Genomic DNA, 18,245 nt, shown 5'->3' with positions numbered 1-18,245 from the left:
TACCCCGAATTCAAATGTATATCAGACACACAGAAACTCCCCTATTGACTGGGAGAAATGCCCAAATGTCAAATAACTGCAGCAAAATATGTCTCCTCATGCCACGAACTGAGGACAACCAGAGGAAACTCAGACGGATAAATATATAAAATAATTGATTTTTTTTTTGTCTTTTAATATATATATAGACACACACACACACTCACACACACACACGTTTACAGTTTTATCTATCTATTTTATTTTAATTTTAATATATTTTCATTTATTTATTTATTTTATTTATTTTTTTTAACACACACGTCACTATTTCATTTATTTATTTTATTTTAAGTTTTAATATATTACATTTTTAACACACACACTCTTACTATTTTATTTATTTATTTTATTTTAATATATTATTTTCATTTTCTAACTTTCTTTCATTTTTTTTCTAATTATTATTATTTTACTTTTTATTAACACACACAAACAACTTTTACTGTTTTATTTACTTATTTAATGAAATGTATGAAATTGTTCTTATGTAATTTATTTGTAGCTTTGGCAATATTGTTGTTTTACATTCATGCCAATAAAGCTGATTTGAATTTGAATTTAGTTACAACTGACAGCTAATGTTAGTAAAATGCTACCTAGCGGTTTGCGAAGATTAGCTAGGTACTTACTGTACTAACGCAAGGATATTCAAAAAACAACACATTTTTAATTTTATTAATTTATTAATTTTTAATTTATGTGCTGGGCTTGTCTATGTTGAAAAGAAAACCACGTTTTGAAAAAGGTTAAAAGATAAAAGCCACACATATTCACATCATCTCAAGTTTATGTTAGCACTATTTGAATGAGCGAATCTACATCAACTGACAGCTAATGTTAGCAAAATGCCAGCTAACTTGCAAGTCAACGATTACTGCTACTTACTGTACTTAGCCAAGGAAACGAAAAAAAGTTTTTAATTTCCTCACACTTCGCTAACGTTACGTCTATGTTGAAAAGAAAACTTTAAAATGTAAAAATTTAGAAAAAGGTTAAAAGATAATAGCGACATGTAACGTTAGTCATGTCATTTTAAATAAGCTAATGCTAGCAAAAATGCAAAGTAACTAGCTAACGTTAGCTAGTTACAACTGACAGCTAATGTTAGCAAAATGCTAGCCAACAGTTTGTGAAGTTTAGCTAGCTACTTACTGTACTAAGGCAAGGAAATTAAAAAAAACAACACATTTTTTTTAACATTTCCTCACACTTATTGTTCTGGGCCTTGTCTATGTTGAAAGAAAACCCAAATTTTGAAAAAGGTTAAAAGATAAAAGCCACATCATCTCAAATTAATGTTTTTGAATAAGCTAATGTACATCAATTGTTAGCTAGTTACAACTGACAGCTAATGTTAGCAAAAAGCTAACTAACGGTTTGTGAAGATCGCTAGCTGCTTACTGTACTTAGCCAAGGAAGTTAAAAAGTTATTTTGAAAAAGTTTTTTATTTCCTCACACTTAGCTACGTCTATGTTGAAAAGAAAACCAAATTTAGAAAAAAGGTTAAAAGATAAAAGCGACATGTAACGTTAGTCATGTCATTTTAAGTAAGCTAACGCTAGCAAAAATGCAAAGTAACTAGCTAACGTTAGCTAGTTATAACTGACAGCTAATGTTAGCAAAATGCTAGCTAATTAGCAAGCTAACGATTGATGTAGATTAGCTAGCTACTTTCTGCTTTCCTGTATTTAGCCAAGGAAACTAAAACGTTTTTAATTTCCTTGTATTTAACTACGTGCTAGGCCTCGTTTATGTGATAAGAAAACCAAATTTTGAAGATGATTAAAATTCTTAGTAAATTTTAGTTATGTAAGTAAAATGCTAGCTAATCTAGCTAGATTTATGTAGATTAGCTAAGTAATTCAAACGACATTTTTGAAAGACTTGAAAAAAGTTTTTAGTTGACTTATACTTTTATGTGCTGGGCCTCATCTATGCAGAAAAGAAAAACTAAATTTGAAGGTGGTTAAAAGCAACATAAAGTCACATCATCTAATGTGGATGGGCTAACCACTTACTTTTACATATACAAATAGTTTGCTTGGAACAACAGTGTGTGTCTCATGTGTTTTTTTTTTAGAGTATGAATTTACATATTAAAATTCTTCTACTCTTTCTGCTTCATTAAAATGTCCAGGATATTTGGATATACAAATAGTGTTCATTGCTGCTTATTCACTGTGAAGTCCATTCTCAGTGTATGTGCACTGGTGGCTTCAAGTTTCTATATCACACTTACGTAAAAGTTGCACCACAATGTCACTTTGGCTCTATTGCAATGATACAAATGAGGGTAAATTGGCCATTGAGTGGGGGAAAAAAGGTAAAGTCGCCATCTGGTGGTAGAATTTCTGTATAATAGAACAGTCCTTGTATTGAATGATACAGATGCATTGAATTAGGTGGCAATATCTCTCAAGATTTAGGCTTTTATTTGCCTTTTTGATGTTGGACCAGGCCATTTGTTAACTGCCTCTGCACACTGCTGAGATTTACAGATGATGACCCATGACTGCAAACTAAATACATCCATATGGTTGTAATAATTGTTCACCTGGGCCATATTCAGATCACCTCTTCCATGTTGGTTACTTCAGATAAAAGGATCCAAACCCTGAGATCCAAAGGATTGCCGGTGCGTAAAGTGTAACGTGACAATTTAATATTTAGATATATTTGGAGGCTTTTGTCTTCCATCATTTTCAGGTGGCGTAATCTAAAAGCAGTTTATGTACAGATCTTTGTATAGTCTGGTATAATCTCCACTTTTGCTCTCCTGATTCATTAAGACAGTGATTCCCAACCTGGTGGTCGGGACCCTCACTAGGGGTCGTCAAAGCTTCATGGGAGAGGTCGCGAGGCCTTTTGATTTTAAGGGGTATAAAAATGTTTTTTTAAATATACACAGTAGGCCCATATCTCAACATTTGGTTCACTTCTGTGAGGGAAAAGTAAACATAATGTGAAGTAAGCTAAGCGTCAAGGAAAAGAAAATATTGAATTTGTCAAAGAAGAAGCCAATTAAGTCTGTATGATTGTTAAAAACTATTTAAAAAATAAATTAATAGAGGACTGCATAAAAAGTTTCCTAAACAGGAAATAATCTGCTAAAGTCTTGCATATATTGTGTTCATTATTTGGATTAAGTGTACAGTTTGGAATATAATATGAACTATCCATTAAATATGTCACTTAGTCAGAGGTTGTCACTTTAATAAATTATACAAAAAGGGACTTCTGTGGAGTTTTATTTTGAAGTTAGACCGGAAGTCGTACCTGCACAAAACTTAACATCTTTCTGCAAACGTTTTCTTCTTTTTTTTTTTTTTGTAGTTGCATGCAGGCTGTTGTAAAGCCGGTGTGAGGGCAGCAGTGAGGCGGTCACAGGGTTCCTGCGGAGCGCCTGTTTAATATTAACTCACTGTTCCCATCCCAAACGATTAACAAGCCTGTTATTGATCCATGCAGGCAGATAAGATCAATTTCTCCGGACGCTCTCTGCTCTTTATAAACAGGACGTGAGGCGGCAGTCTGATGCACCGATACACCGCCTGCCCCTAAACTCAATTATCCAAATGAATCATGACCTTTTTCCCCCCTCATAAGGAGTCTCACGTTCTGATGCCACATTGTGCTGAGACGGTGGTGCCATCACGGGCTGCAAATGTGCCCAAACATCTCATCCTTTAATGCATTAAAGACAGCAGAGGAAGTGAAACAGTAGGATTTTTTTACCAAGGACGCCTTGCATCATGAAAAACTAAACTCTTTAATGGAGCATAGCAAGTTTTTTGTGTGTCAATAGCAGGCCCACATATCTCCAAATAAAAAGACACAGCATATCAGTGACAAAATACAAAGTGCTGCTGTAAAATAATTGCTAAGTTGTCAAAAGAGTGATCTTAAACAAAAACACATGAATATACTTTTTTCCATTTCTTGTCATGATCTGCAAAAGTGAGAGCATCTCTCTCTCTCTCTCTCTCCAGTTAATTCAAATTAAATTCATACAGTACGCTATAGTATACAGGCCCAGCAGGATGCAGCCTTGTACCCATACAACAAAAAACGCTCCCATGCTCTCAAACTCAACGTAAAAATGTCTCAGTCCGACGCAAACTGAGAACGAGGCTCCCGGAGGTCAAGGCCGCGTTAGTATTCGTCCAGGTTGTCGGCTTTGGGGATGGAAAGGCCTCGGTCTTTCAGGACCTGCATTTTGACTTTCTCCGTCTCCTGTTTGGCCTGCTGCTGCAACCGTTGCTCCTCCAGGATCTCTTCGATGGAGACCTGCTGCAAGAGCGTGTCGCAGGGCTTGTCCACATCCTGCAGAGACAGAGAGTCACCAGATTGTTTATGTTATTACACAGTACAAATAAACTGGAATTTCACTGTTTATCAGCTGTGTTTTGTTTTCATTGTCCGACACTGTAACTGCATTAACAGCAATCTGTTTTCTCTAACCTCCCATTACAAATTAACATTGCTCGAGAACCTCTTTATCATAGAGCACGCAGAGATTTGATTGACGATAGTGACCGCTGTGGTAATCTAATGTCTCCGTAGAAATGTCTGAAGAAGCCACCAATACTCCACCACAAACCTCGCCTGCATGCTGACTGAATCTCTACCCACATCAGCAATTGAAATAAATTAATAATGAGTAATAAATGACTAATAAAATAAAACTGAAATAACAACTCAGTGTAGTTATCAAGCTACTGCAAACCTCTCCTACCACAAAAGATCCTCCGGAGCACTGAGCTCGATAACACGATGTTATTAGAGGATCACGTGCTGATAAAGTGATGCATATTTATAGAGTTAGAGAGTCTGTGTTCATGTGTCATGTATGCGTTGTGTGCAGGCCTAAGGTCCCGTACTGTCACTGTAATGTGTCACATTCACATACAGTAGAGAAGATCTAATATTATGATGTTTAAGTTCCGACAACTCTTCTTGTATCTTGTTTGTATGTTTATGTAGGTTTCCAATCTTAGACTGTTTTGTATTTTGCAGTTTTACAGTATGGATGCACAATATGGATTTTGTTTCCCCCCCAACCGATACGATAACTGATAATAACCTGTTTTCTCATGGTCGACGCCAATAAATTAACTGAATATTTAACATTTTTGTATTTAAAAAAGAAGTTCATACCCTGTAGTTTAAGCATAGCTAACGGTAAGAAGTAGGGAGCAAAGATTTAATATTCCACAGCAAAAACAAACAGAAAAATAAAATAAAATCATAAACTTACTTTGGCTTTCACAGAACATAAAGCCTAATAAACAGTTTGCAGATTTATCGGCTGTATAATTTAATGATCGGATACACGATAATATCAGTTTCTCCTGATTATTGACCCCGTTCTGCAGCTGGCCCCCCACTGACACTGACTCTTACACCCACGCTGAATCTGTGTTACATTAATTCACATCCCTCAGACTTTATCTTGCACATTGATAATAACCTTTATGTATCAAACTGTGAACACACTGCTGCACAAACTGTACAGAAACTGTGCAGCTCATCTGAGCGTTCCTCCGCTTTCATACAACACATCATCCCATCTTCCATCTTCCTGCATGGCCTAGTCCTTATTTACAAAACAAGGGATGCCAAAGAGCAATCAAACAAACAAAAAATCATATTTATTAGAAGGCAGCAGACATGTTAATGACTGAAGCCTAATGTATAGTATATTATTAGCAGTAATTACTCTCCATCTACTGTTGTTGAACCCCAAGTTTGTATCGTTTGAGCTGCTCACATCATTCAAACACACACACACATAAAACAGAGGTTATCATTCCCACTTACTATCTCTCCAAGCAGCACCACATTCTCTCCTCTCACAATGAATATTCCTCTGGGGATGTCTCCAAATTTCTTCCCCACGTGGATGCGCTCAACTGTCTGATGAAAAACTAAATTGGCTGTCGGTGGGAGGGATGGAGGGATGAAGGGAGGGATGAAGGGAGGGGGAGAGGTTAGAGATACAAAGTGCAGAGTTACAGAGAACAAGAACGCAAATAAAGCTTAGAAACTGTTTAACTTTATGGAGTTAGCTGCAAAAAGCTTGTGTCTCATGTGTATATGAGTGCAGACAAAGTGGGAGATAATCAAACGAGTTATACCGAACTGATCAATGCTTCTGAGGTAACCGATCAGTGTTCTGCCATCTCGGAGCAGCACCAGGTGCTTCTCTGCAGGACACAACCAACAAGAGCGTGTTTAAGCACAATATTCAGCGGCTACGAGGGATTTCCAAGTGTGAGACACACGATGCCACATCTTGAAACTGTTTTTTTTTTTTTCCTTTCACCAAAAAAACCCCCTGAACGAGGGAGCGGATCCTCCCTCTCCAACTTACTGTCGATGTCGTCAATGAGGCTCGCCGTCCCCGGTACGTAGTTCATCTTGGGCTGCTGTTTATTTGGCTTCGTGTATCTTTTATGTAACGTCAAGCCATGAATGTTTCAAAATATGTTTCTTTTTAAGAGGAGCACAGGAAGCGTCTTTATACACGCAGGGGATAAACTTCCTGTGCACGTTTAACCCTTCGGGGCGCTGCAATGCAGTTTAAATTCTCCTTGTGGTCGTTTTTTCGACCGCTGTTTTAAGAAAATGTCTTTAAATAAATGTAGCAGCAAAAAGCGGGTAGTTTTTAAAGATTAAAATACGAGTTAATATTAAAAAATAAAAAATATTTTAAAGACCTTTTTTCCTATTGGCTAAAAGCATCTGCTGACGTACATGTGACAGCAAAGATCGTATATCGTAAGAGGCACTGACAGACTCGGAAAAACTCAACACTTTTTTTTGCTTGTGCGGCCAAAACAAGTGCCTAAATTAAATCAGATTTTTCCTACAAACGCACCCAAACAGTAAGACCATAGAAGAACTCATAATCTGACATTTTATATACAGCATTAACAACGTGACAGCAGATCCTAGCAGCACGTTTAAAGCACGTTCACGGTGCCGGAGAGCAGCAACAGAGTGAGCGCTCTGTCGTTTTCACCCCTCTCCCCTCATTTAAAGAGACAGTACCCCGATTGGCCTCGTTGTCATTCAATCATTTCCTCATCCCAAATAAAGCGGATCTCCACTTCTGCAGGAAACACGGCAACGCCAACCGACGGCCTCTGAAATCAGTCAGGTTCGGGTGTTTTCTGTTAAATAATTGTGTTTTTTTTTTATTTCTAACAATGGCTGATGACAGGACGGCTGCCGGGAACCGCGCTTAGCTGCACCATCACCACCACCACCATCATCAAATGCAGTCAAATCTGAAATCTGGCTGGCCCTCCACTTGCAACTCGGAAACTAACAACGGGAACTGGAATAGCACCATGGTAAGCAGTGGATATGTGTCCTCTAGGGGCTGTTCGCTGCCTTTCGACTGTGTTTTTTTTTGTTAATTCACAAACGACCCTCAGTTAGCTTGCGTAACGACAGAGCTAACGGAGCTAGCGTTATGTAATAGTTGGCTTTTTGTGTTGGGTGTTATCAACACTGCTGATTGTGCTACAGTGCATGTTCGTGTTGTTTAATTATGTGCAATGTGGCTGCTATGGTGGGAGCTGGTTCAACAAGCCGTCGCACGAGTCGCTGCCACTGTTTACTCACTTTATTGTGTGTGTTTGGGCTTGAATAGTTCTTACACTTCCCTTTATTTCTCCCTTTATTATCTTCTGCCTGCTCAGATTATAAAAAGTGCCACTCCTGGTGCTTAAAAGACAGATTTCCTCTTTAAATAACCCTCCTCCTCTTGAATTTCCCTCAGAATAAAAGTATCTTTCTATATATCCTCCTTTATTTATATATACATATCTATATATGTGTGTGTGTGTGTTCACAGGATGCTCCCCAGTACCCAGGCTACCCTCCACACTACTGGTATCCTCAGTCTCATTCCACAGGACACTATGCAAATACCTATCCGTCGGGATCCGATGTTCAGCCACAGTACAATCAACAGGTAAGGCTCATGCTGCAGCGTAACCTCTTAAAACCCCCGAGAGCGTTACCGTAGCAGTAAGTCCACTCGTTATCTTAAGTCTCTTTAAGTGCTTTCACCCTTCACTTACATTTTCTAACAGTCAGCTGCTGTGTGGACGCGGTTACGTCACCACGACAGACTTTTACAGGCAGTCGGTGGCGTTTCTCATGACGAATCCCTCCCTCCTCCCTCCTCTTGTGCTTCCTGTGTAGGTAATGCCCGGAGGTTATCCGAACGGCCACGGCGTCTACAGCCCAGCGCAGAATCAGTATTCAACAAGTGGTTTCCACCCGTCCAACCCTTTCTACTGTGCTGACCCTCAGAGACCCGCTCCAGGTCCTTATCCTAACCAGGTCTGTCCGGCGGAGCAGAGCAGTGGGCCGTCTGGGCAGCCTCACTCTCAACACCAACACCATCACTATCCTGGTCCACACTGTCAAGGGGTGAGTTCATTTAAACACACACGGAGTTGCCAAGTTTAACATTGCAATTGATTTTCTCTGACTGTTACGCACTTTGCACAGTGACGTTAGTAATAAAATTGATTTGGTTGGTCTTTTTGGTGAATGTTTCTGTCCGTCCTGCCTGTGTTTTCAGGGTCCTGGATACCCTCCTGGGCCGTACCCTCACTACAATGAAAGCGGCCACGCGATGCCTCCGAACCCCCCTTACCCCTCTGGCCAGGCTCTCCACCCAAGCTCGCAGGCCGACGCGTGGGCGCACTCTGGTGCGTATGCCCCCTCACAGCAGCAATGGCAGCCAGGCCAGCAGCCGCCACAAAACCACTACGGAAATCCTGTCCGTCCAGCGCACCCACCAGCATGGCCGGGGACCGGAACGGGTGCTCCACCACCTTACCAACCCAAGGTATGAACCTGGAGAGTCGTTTTCCACAAGTTTGTTCAGTGATAAGTAAACGGAAAGAGAAGGTGCAGTCCCACTTGTTTTTATCTGAATGTTATAATGTGGAAATATCAGGAAACGTCTGGTTTCCTGGTTGCGTTAGGAACATCTGATCTCAATGTTATCAGAGGTTACGCCACCAGACGACACTCCTGTGTCCGATCGCTGCGTGTGCAACTCTCAACAGAGATGAGGAGGAAGCGAGATGTGTTTTCATTCCTTTTTTAGTTTGATGTACTAGCCTTACGTGGCTTTTACTTGCCTTGGGCAACCAGGCAATTCTTCTTATTGATGTCGTACAGTAGGGTTTTATAGTTGTACAGAAGAGTCTGTCCAACAACCAGCTCCTCTCCTGTCCCTTCCAGTGTCCTCGTCTTCCCTGGAGTAACAGTCCTGGTTAGAGCCTCAGCTTTTTTACTGCATTCCCCGTCTTCAAACTAGTTGAAATAAATTCTTAATTCACAGCAGATAGATGTGAAAATATTCTGTCGCTACAGCTGTTTTTCCTCTCACTTATTCTTGTGCTCAGTGTGCGTTCGGCGCCAGCTCTCATTCTTCGTAGGCAGACCATTAAATGAGCATAATAAAAAGACAAAAGTCGTCCAAAAAGAACAACCAGCGATGGACTTGATAACTGATATATTTGTCCAAACACCAACACTATCATACAGTCAGTAATAAAAAAAGTACATCGGAGACATTAAACCACAAGAGCTCTTAAACACAATATTTTACCATCTTTCTGTTTGTTACTTTAGGACCAACAGCACCAACGTGCCCCACAAGTGGGACCTAAACCGAGGCCGACCCCATCCCCGAACCCGCCCAACGGGAAGCCTGCCGAGATAAGCTCACCCCCCCAAATGTACAACAAAACCGGGAGAGGAGAGCCTAATCCTTCGCAAGGTGAGCCGCCGCCCTCGGCTCCGGCCCAAGCTCCGGCTCCAGGCCCAATCGGACCCCAGCCCCTGAGCAGTAACCCCGGCCTAGCGAGGGTCCAACAGGTCATGGCCAGAGTGATGCTGCTTCAGGAAGATGTTGACGAGTTTGTTGGCAAAAAGACAGACAAGAGTTATCGGTGTCTGGAGGAACTGCTGACCAAAGAGCTGCTGGTGCTGGACTCTGTGGAGACTCAGGGACAGGAGAGCGTCCGGCAAGCCCGAAAGGAGGCCGTACAGAGGATCCAGGCCATTCTGGACCAGCTGGAGAAGAAAGCCTTCTGAACTGGACTTATTTATTGGTTTGTGGGTCACTAAGTCTTGCTGTTTTTCTTCTTCCAGATCTTCCATGGACTCATTGAGGGTCTAGTCTTGTTCCTCGGAGCTGTGTTATGTTAAGGTTGTTTCCACCACCGTGATGTAAAGTGAAATGAAGTGGCATGGACCCAAGAACAAGATAGAGCAACTACTGGTACATGGAATCGACCTTTTTAAAGCCTAATTATGCTGGTATAAGTGACATGGTGGTGTTAGAAGTGCAGACTGAAGGTTGTACATATCAGAAGTGACTTTCAGCCTCAGTGAGTGACTGTGCTGACTACACAACCTGACACACTTGCTCAGCTTATCTTTTATGTCACGCCTTTGCCAGCATAAACGCAGGGCAGAGTCACTGGAAGATGAATTGATTTAGTGCCACATTACAACCGTTAGATTATCGTCATGCTGTCCCTCAGGATCGTGGGTTCCCTTTTAGTCTGATCCCACATCTAACGACACGTGCACTTCGTTAGCTGTCTACTAACACATCTCGCAGCCCATTTGCATGACCACGATATCGAGCTCCCCCTCCCCCCTCCTCCGATAGAGGCCGTACACTTAGTTGCCCATTTGCTCCTCCATGTCTCTGCAGGAATAGGTGCAATGCTTTCCCGTCTCAACCGCGCTCCCAGCCCCTGCATGCACTGTAATGTCAGACGAGCACTCAGTACAGTCACGACATCTCCGAGCTCAAAACTGGGCCTAGAACGTAGCAAATTAGTGAAAACCCTCTAAAGATTGCTGTCCTCGTTATTCCATCTTTCGGATGAAATTGCTTCCCAAGTGCAGACCTAGAATCAGACCTACATATGAATGCCATGTATTTCGCTCTAGGAACTACTGTTATTACAGATAAATAAGGACAAGTTTAAGAGTTACTTGAAAAGCTGTTAAATTATGTTCTTTCTATCCCTTTTTGAACACTTGGAATATATATGACTAAGCAAGTGATTTGTATTTTCTGAAGCAAGTGTTCAATCAGTCGCTGTAAAGGATCAAAGAAAGTATGTACTTTAACATTTTCAGTAATGTTTTGTGCTGAAGGACGATGTGGTCACAGCGCTTGGATCAGTTGTTTCATTTGGACGTTGTTTCTGTTTTTCTCGAGCACTAACGTCCTTGTTATCCAGATTTGGACCGCAATCCATTTTCTTGTGTAGAGCAAGTCTTTTTTTTCCCAATCATTGTTGATGTGTTGATTTAGAAAAAAAAGAGTGCCATATTTCAGGGGATGGTTTTATATGATTAGAAAAAAATAAAATAATAAAAAATAACAACACAAGCTTTGCATGAAAAAAACAAAAAAAACACCTGTCATATGTGTTCATTTTCCTGTGCTGGTAAGTTTCTGTTTAAATGGAGCACAACTGTACAGTTTCACATGTAATGCATGTTTCCGACACAAGATGGGAATCTTTGCCTGATAAATATTGAAATTATTACAAGTTGGAAAATAGAGAAATAATTAAATGTCAGTATATTTTTTAACCTGTGACCACCTGAATATTTATTTTCTTCTTCTCATTGTTTTTTATTGTAAAGTTAACAGCAAATATATTTAAGGTGAGATATCTAGCTCTAAGTGGATAGCGGCTACAGATAAATAAGCTTATTTTCTTCTTTAAAAAGAAGCAGAAACTTCTGTTATAAAAATACAATAATGAGAAATTATCATTATCATTTATTCTTTTCCTGTCAAGTGGAAACTGCTGCATGGCCTCACACTCCCTACGTCTGCTAGCCAGCATTCAGATCTTTAAATAGACAGCTATTTTGATGCAAAAGCATAACACAGGCCCTGGAAGGGTTGAGGCACACAGGCTGGATTTAATTTGAGGGTCAAATGGCCTGACAGCACTTAGGACACCCTGTGGAGAGTAAATCTGAGGTGTCATGCTGCCCAGTTCGACGCAGTGGGTCCAGACAGCTTGCTAGGAATTTTTTCCAACTTTCTTCAGGAAGACTAATATTTTTTGGGTTTTTTTTTTTTTTTATGGTCTACTTTTAATGGACTAAGTTTTCTCATAAAGCTCCTGTGTCACCTCCGAGATCTGCCTGAATCCCCGTGCAAAAAGAAACAAACGATGTCCTATACATCCAAACTTCCCGCCTCCTGGAATGATAAACCCCCTCCTCGGAAAGTGGAAATTGACCTGAGCTCGCCAGGTTTAGCGGTGTTTGAGTTGGAAAGACTCTTGTTTACTGGCAGAGCAATCATCAGCCATGCAGATGAAGTGTGGCCAAAGCTTTACATTGGTGACCAGTAAGTAACTCGCTTATCTCTTTTGGTAAAAACCCACACAGTGACTGATAAGAATGGAGCCTTTTAAGCCTCTCTGCTGTGTCTGCTACTTTTTTGTGCCCTCTGAGCCCTTTTTACAAATATTACTCAACTCTAGGCTTGGATTCAGTCCACATATGTGAAAGAGGAACTGATCATAAATCATATTTGAATGCAGACGGTGTAACTTAAGATCCCACAAGTTGCATTCCACATTGGGAACTTGCGTAAATTACATCTCTGGGAAGTACGAGAGTTTCCACTGAAGGGAAGGCATGAAAGCAAGTCTCAGGTTTCTTGATACGTTCCAATGCACATGTCTGAAATTGTCTCCTAAATATCAATCCATCACTGTGAAATAAGCTGCATGCAAACGTTCATCAGGAAACACAAGAGCTGATGTGTTTTTCAGACACAGTGCAGAGAACTGCGCTGATCTGTCCATGCATCGAGTCACTCACATCCTGAATGCAGCTCACAGTAAACGCAGAGGACAGCCGGAAATCTACGACCGCATGAAGATCAGCTACATGGGCATAGAGGCTCATGACTCCTGTGACTTTGACATGAGCGTTAACTTCCAGGCAGCGGCCGACTTTATCCACAGGGCTCTCAGCAAAGGAGGTAGATGACTCATTTAAAGCCAATTAGATTTGGTGTCAGTTTAGAAATGAATCTAATGTTGTCTCTGGTTCTCAGGCAAGGTGTTGGTGCACTGTCATGTAGGGGTGAGCCGTTCTGCCACCCTGGTCCTGGCCTACCTGATGCTGAAGCAGAACCTGACCCTCGTGGAGGCTATTTGTGCTGTGAAAGATAACCGGGGTGTTATCCCCAATCGAGGCTTCCTCCGGCAGCTCATCAAACTGGACGGCCAGCTCTTTGGCCCACACTGAACCCTACCTGATAGCATTACTGGTCAGCTTTCATGGGTCCAGAACACGAGGGCTGATATGATAAAGATAGTTCGAGTATACTCCATAATGTTATGAGATCCACTGATTTCATTATACGTTTGCATAAATCTTTTTTTTTTTTACTTTGAGTGCTACTGATATTGTTTTTGACAACGGACTTTCATCATCTGATCCTTTCCTGTGTAGAAATCCTTCTGAAATACTGAGAGTTGCTAGTTCTCTGAAGAATTACAGCCTCGGTGTGATGAATCAGATCTCTTTATTTCATTCTGCACGGAGAGAAGACCTCAACATGGTTGTTCTCTGAGGGGACTTTCAGAGTGTTTTGCCTCATAATAAGTAAACGGAAGAACAGTTGCTGAGCTCCTGACAAAGTTGATTCCATCAAGGTGTTAATTGTATGTCAAATACCTTCCTTACTACAATGGTCCTTCATTGTTCCAGTATAATCTGACTGTCAGTGGATTCTGATCTGAAAATAAAATGCTTATTTCCCACACCAAAAGACGTAAGAAGATTTAGTGGCATCTAGTAGTGAAATTGCAGACTAAGACAAACTTCGTCTCAACCAAGAGTTTAGGAGAAACTTTGGTGACTGCAAAAAAAACCCCCAAAACATAAAAGGCCTGATCTGGAGTCAGTGTTTGGTTTGTCTGTTCTGGGCTACTGTAGAAACATGGCAGATACGTTAGAAGAGGACACGCTCCCTGTAGATAAAAACGACTTGTTCTAAGGTAATAAAAACACAACAATTCTTATATTCAGGTGAATAACTAATGAAACTAATGAAAACATACCTATGAATATTATACTTAATTTCTACCAATAGATCCTCCTAAATGTTACACACTGGAGCTTTAAGGTAAACATATTTCTTTATATATTTTAATATACATGTTACATAGATAGAGGTTTTCCATTAAAATATGAATCTGATTAATCTTTTGGTGAATATCTGGCTCTCAGTTTACACATCAGTGCTACTTGCATACAGAAACATCAGTTTGGTTTCTACAATATGATACAGAGAATGGGCTAGAGACAGAAATATAGGTTTTTGTACATGCTGCTGAAGAAAACTATGCCATGGTTGGACAGTAATCATTACACAGAACAAATAAAAGGCAGAGATAGAAAATCAACAAAGCCAAAGTTCAGTTGTTCTGATCAATCTTATAAAAGGGACGTCCCCCCCCTTCATCCAGTCTGTGCTTCGTCGGACAGGGTAAGTGGTTAGAAAGATTCAGAGAACCCCGATAGGTTGTTTTTTTGCAATATATGATTCATGTAAAAGTTTAAATTCTCCAACAGCTAAAAACTATGTTTGATATCTTGAGTTCTTCTTATCGTCCATCTGGAGGTTCAATGGATGTGTTGTTGTAATTTCATGAATTTCAAGTTAAAAACTGTCTTTCTATGAAATTAAATATTTATGACTAAGAATGCAACAATCAAATATTAATATATTATTATTTATTAAGAGTTTAATACTCAAAAGTTCAGCTATTCTGCTTCATGAGAACTGCGTGGGTGGATCAAATTTGATTAACAGTCCACAAACTACTATCAGATTCTCATTTAACGTTGCTCAACCCTGATTTGTGCGTGGTCGTATGTGACATCACCTCTAAATCACTCCAAACTGGTGTGAAGAGCACAGAGAAAGACAAAAAATAATAAAATCTGAATGTAAAATAACCTAAACTGTTCAAGCGTTGGCAAGAAATGGTTTGTTCATGTCGGCGCTCATCGCTCATAAGAAGCTGATTGGGCCTTTAAAACAACATTTATTGTAACTACTAGCAAAATCAATATGTGCGTTAGCAAACATTGTGTAACCCGAATGAACAATGTTTACCTTTGAACTTTCATCTTAGTTCACAATGATGCACGCAGCCCTGAGTATCTGGATCTTGTCAGCAGTGATCTGCGTGGGGAGAGGCCATCACCACATAGGTCATACCACCGTCGAAGATCCGGCAGTACAAGACACTGCACTCAGCTCCAACAGCATCTCACGGGTGACTGCAGCAAACAAAGAGTTCTCCTACCGTCTGTACAGGAAGCTGGCAGCTCATGCTGGCTCACAAGGCAAGAATATCTTCTACTCCCCAGTTAGCGTGTCTGTTGCCTTGGCTGCCTTGTCCGTAGGAGCTCGGGGGGACACCCACCGGCAGCTCCACAGTGGTCTGGGTTTCAACAACACCCTCCTGACGCAGGCAGATGTAGATCAGGCCTTCAAGGTGCTCCTCGATCAGGCTAACGCCACATCTCGTGAAGACATCAGTGCAGGGACCGCCGTCTTCGTGGACAACAGCTTCAAGCCGCGGCCCGAGTTCCTGGAGACCTTGAAGCAGTTCTACCTTGCAGATGGGTTCAATGTTGATTTCACCAAAACCACGGAAAGCGCCAACACCATCAATAATTATGTGGGGGAGAAGACCAACGGGAAGATAGCCGAGCTGGTCAGCAACCTGGATCCAAACACGGTCATGTATCTCATCAGCTACATCTACTTCAAAGGTAAAGAGGTTCTGTGAATTGGTTGTTGGAGGTCACACCTTTATGCATCAACCTTTAAGTTGTGTTTTAACTCGTCAAACAGGAAAGTGGGCGACTCCATTTGATCCTGAGCTCACCAAACCGGACATGTTCGTGGTGGACGAGAACACCAGGGTGCAGAGTCGCTTCATTTCCTCAGAATGGATTTGAGTTACAGTCGTTACGCAAACTTTGTGTCCTGACTTTACGTTTAAATTGTCGTTTTCCAGGTTCCAGTGCAGATGATGAATAAGGAGGGACGCTTCGATACATATTACGACCAGGCCATTAACACATCAGTCCTCCACCTTCCCTTCAACAGCACCTACTCCATGCTGCTGCTGCTGCCTGACGATATGGCAACACTGGAGAACGCCATCTGCCCAGGTCATGTCACCAAATGGCTGAAGTGGATGAAGCCCAGGTTGGGAGATCTTGGTTTTTAATACGGAAAGGTTTGTTATCAGTCATTACTGTCAGATCAGTCACTGTACGTTTCCCATTCCTCTTTAGGACATATGATGTATATGTTCCAAAGTTCTCCATCAAGAGTTCCTACAAACTGAACAACGTGTTGACTGAAATGGGAATGACAGACATTTTTAGTGATAATGCAGACTTGAGCGGCATTGCAGAGGGGCAAAAGCTGGTAGTCTCAGAGGTAAGGATAGGAAATATAATTGCACGCATATTTCCTTCCACCTTTCGTTTCACTCTGCCTCCTTTGCTCCGCAGGTTGTGCACCAAGCTACCCTGGATGTGGATGAGGCCGGAGCCACCGCTGCAGCCGCCACAGGCATCGGCATCACACTTATGTCCTTCCGCCACATCCCAGTCTTGAAGTTCGATCGTCCATTTATGGTCGTCATCGCTGTCCGCAACACAGAAAACGTCCTATTCATGGGCAAGATTATCAACCCAAACATCTGATGGAATAAACACTGTGTTTACACAAGCACAGCTGTTGCATCACTTATAAAATACTAAGAAAAACATTTGTCCTGTGGTCTCTTGCTTTATGAATGAGTGTGTAGCAAAAATGTTTTAGAGAGTTTTTATAATTATTGGTTTTTGAAGGTAAAATAGTTCAGGCATAAATATTATCAACATCTATAACAGAGATCATCTTTTATAGCAAATACAATAAATTCAAGGACTGTGGAGCATTTTTACATTTGTCTGTCTAATCTGTCTAAATAAATAGATCCCAGACATAAAACATTTCTCTCCCATTAGATATGACTCAGCTCTTTTGTAAACAAACATTTAATTTCATGAGATCTTATGTAATGTTTTATGAGAAGAATAAATTCATGTCAGCCAAAATATAACACAAAACAACGTGTAAAGTATCTCCAACCAATCATCTCATTAGAAATAGCATTAATTAATGATTAGTACCTGTCTGGATACGAATTGTATAGTTTGTCCCGCTCAATAAAAGCCCCTATGCTATGTAGTGTAACAGCTTTTAATATTTAAAAACAAGATGGGACTTGACAGCCGCTGGACCGGGCACATGGGGCACCAAAAGGGGCATAGTGGAGTACTAATTTATACGTTTTCTGAACCAATCAGAAGAGAAGGAGGGACTGCACTATTGTACTTTATTACAACACCTAGGAATTGATTTTATTTCTCTTGGAAAGACTGAAAAGGCGTGGCAGTTTTGCATGTTTTAGCAACAAATACACTATATTATATATTACTACAGTGTACACTTTGCGTTCAAGTACAGTATTAGTATAATCTGTTGTGAGTAGGGTAGTATTATTGTGTTTGTTTGCTTTCAACAAGTAGACACTGGATCAGATAAATTTTTTTATGATTAACATTTTTTATTTTTATTATTTCAACAACATAATAATAACAGTAACCCCCCCACACACAAACGAACCCCTCCCACGCCACCACCATCTAGCTGATCCCTTTCTGGTTACCAACATCAACATAGTCTCCGTCATATACAGCTATTACTTCATCAATGCAGATTAATTAATAACAAAAATAGACACATAAAATGACTCCAAACGAGGTCATTACAACAAATAAATAAACACTACATTAAAGAGATAACTGGTTAACAGATAAAAAAAATTTAAAAAATGAATAAATTATCCAAAAAATACAAATAAATTATTAAATAAAAATTTTTAAAAAAGCAATAGCTAAATAGAATACAAAAAGAAATAACACACTCTAATTCACACTCTACAACTCCTCGCTCGGAGGGAGGAGGAAATAGGGTAGAGAGGACAGAAGGAAAGGATTGGTAGCCACTCACTGTGCAATAACTGTG

General features: G+C 40.5%; 4 protein-coding genes across 6 annotated transcripts; 3 read left to right on the top strand and 1 right to left on the bottom strand.

Annotated features, from left to right (window-relative positions):
• Positions 1-3,689: 3,689 nt before the first annotated feature.
• Positions 3,690-6,588, bottom strand: lsm1 (LSM1, U6 small nuclear RNA associated). Its single transcript, XM_035658486.1, has 4 exons — positions 6,417-6,588; positions 6,181-6,249; positions 5,864-5,979; positions 3,690-4,366 (listed from the first exon to the last, which is right to left on the bottom strand). The coding sequence occupies exons 1-4, from the start codon at positions 6,460-6,462 to the stop codon at positions 4,196-4,198; spliced, it is 402 nt and encodes a 133-aa protein (XP_035514379.1). The 5' UTR covers positions 6,463-6,588; the 3' UTR covers positions 3,690-4,195.
• Positions 6,589-7,113: 525 nt separating this feature from the next.
• Positions 7,114-11,705, top strand: bag4 (BCL2 associated athanogene 4). The gene is made up of 5 exons (XM_035658485.1): positions 7,114-7,401; positions 7,908-8,027; positions 8,261-8,491; positions 8,646-8,915; positions 9,710-11,705. The coding sequence occupies exons 1-5, from the start codon at positions 7,324-7,326 to the stop codon at positions 10,172-10,174; spliced, it is 1,164 nt and encodes a 387-aa protein (XP_035514378.1). The 5' UTR covers positions 7,114-7,323; the 3' UTR covers positions 10,175-11,705.
• A 320-nt stretch (positions 11,706-12,025) lies between these two features.
• On the top strand, positions 12,026-13,910 carry LOC118325610 (dual specificity protein phosphatase 26-like). The gene is made up of 3 exons (XM_035658340.1): positions 12,026-12,473; positions 12,904-13,115; positions 13,191-13,910. Exons 1-3 carry the CDS (start codon positions 12,295-12,297, stop codon positions 13,382-13,384), a joined length of 585 nt encoding a protein of 194 aa, XP_035514233.1. The 5' UTR covers positions 12,026-12,294; the 3' UTR covers positions 13,385-13,910.
• LOC118325608 (alpha-1-antitrypsin-like protein CM55-MS) lies at positions 13,665-17,114 on the top strand. Of its 3 annotated transcripts, none has more exons than XM_035658339.1 (6): positions 13,665-13,803; positions 15,283-15,928; positions 16,011-16,081; positions 16,177-16,370; positions 16,460-16,607; positions 16,682-17,114. In XM_035658339.1, the coding sequence occupies exons 2-6, from the start codon at positions 15,289-15,291 to the stop codon at positions 16,874-16,876; spliced, it is 1,248 nt and encodes a 415-aa protein (XP_035514232.1). In that variant the 5' UTR covers positions 13,665-13,803; positions 15,283-15,288; the 3' UTR covers positions 16,877-17,114. The 3 variants fall into 3 exon arrangements, with proteins under 3 accessions (XP_035514232.1, XP_035514231.1, XP_035514230.1); XM_035658338.1 differs by lacking the exon at positions 13,665-13,803 and adding an exon at positions 14,002-14,139; XM_035658337.1 differs by lacking the exon at positions 13,665-13,803 and adding an exon at positions 14,239-14,630.
• Positions 17,115-18,245: the final 1,131 nt, after the last annotated feature.

Source organism: Morone saxatilis, unplaced genomic scaffold (genome assembly GCF_004916995.1).
Source record: "Morone saxatilis isolate NCDOM2014 unplaced genomic scaffold, NCSU_SB_2.0 Contig16, whole genome shotgun sequence".
Lineage (NCBI taxonomy): Eukaryota > Metazoa > Chordata > Actinopteri > Moronidae > Morone > Morone saxatilis.
The sequence above is the reverse complement of the archived record's forward strand: the minus strand, read 5'-3'. Positions and strand labels throughout refer to the sequence as shown.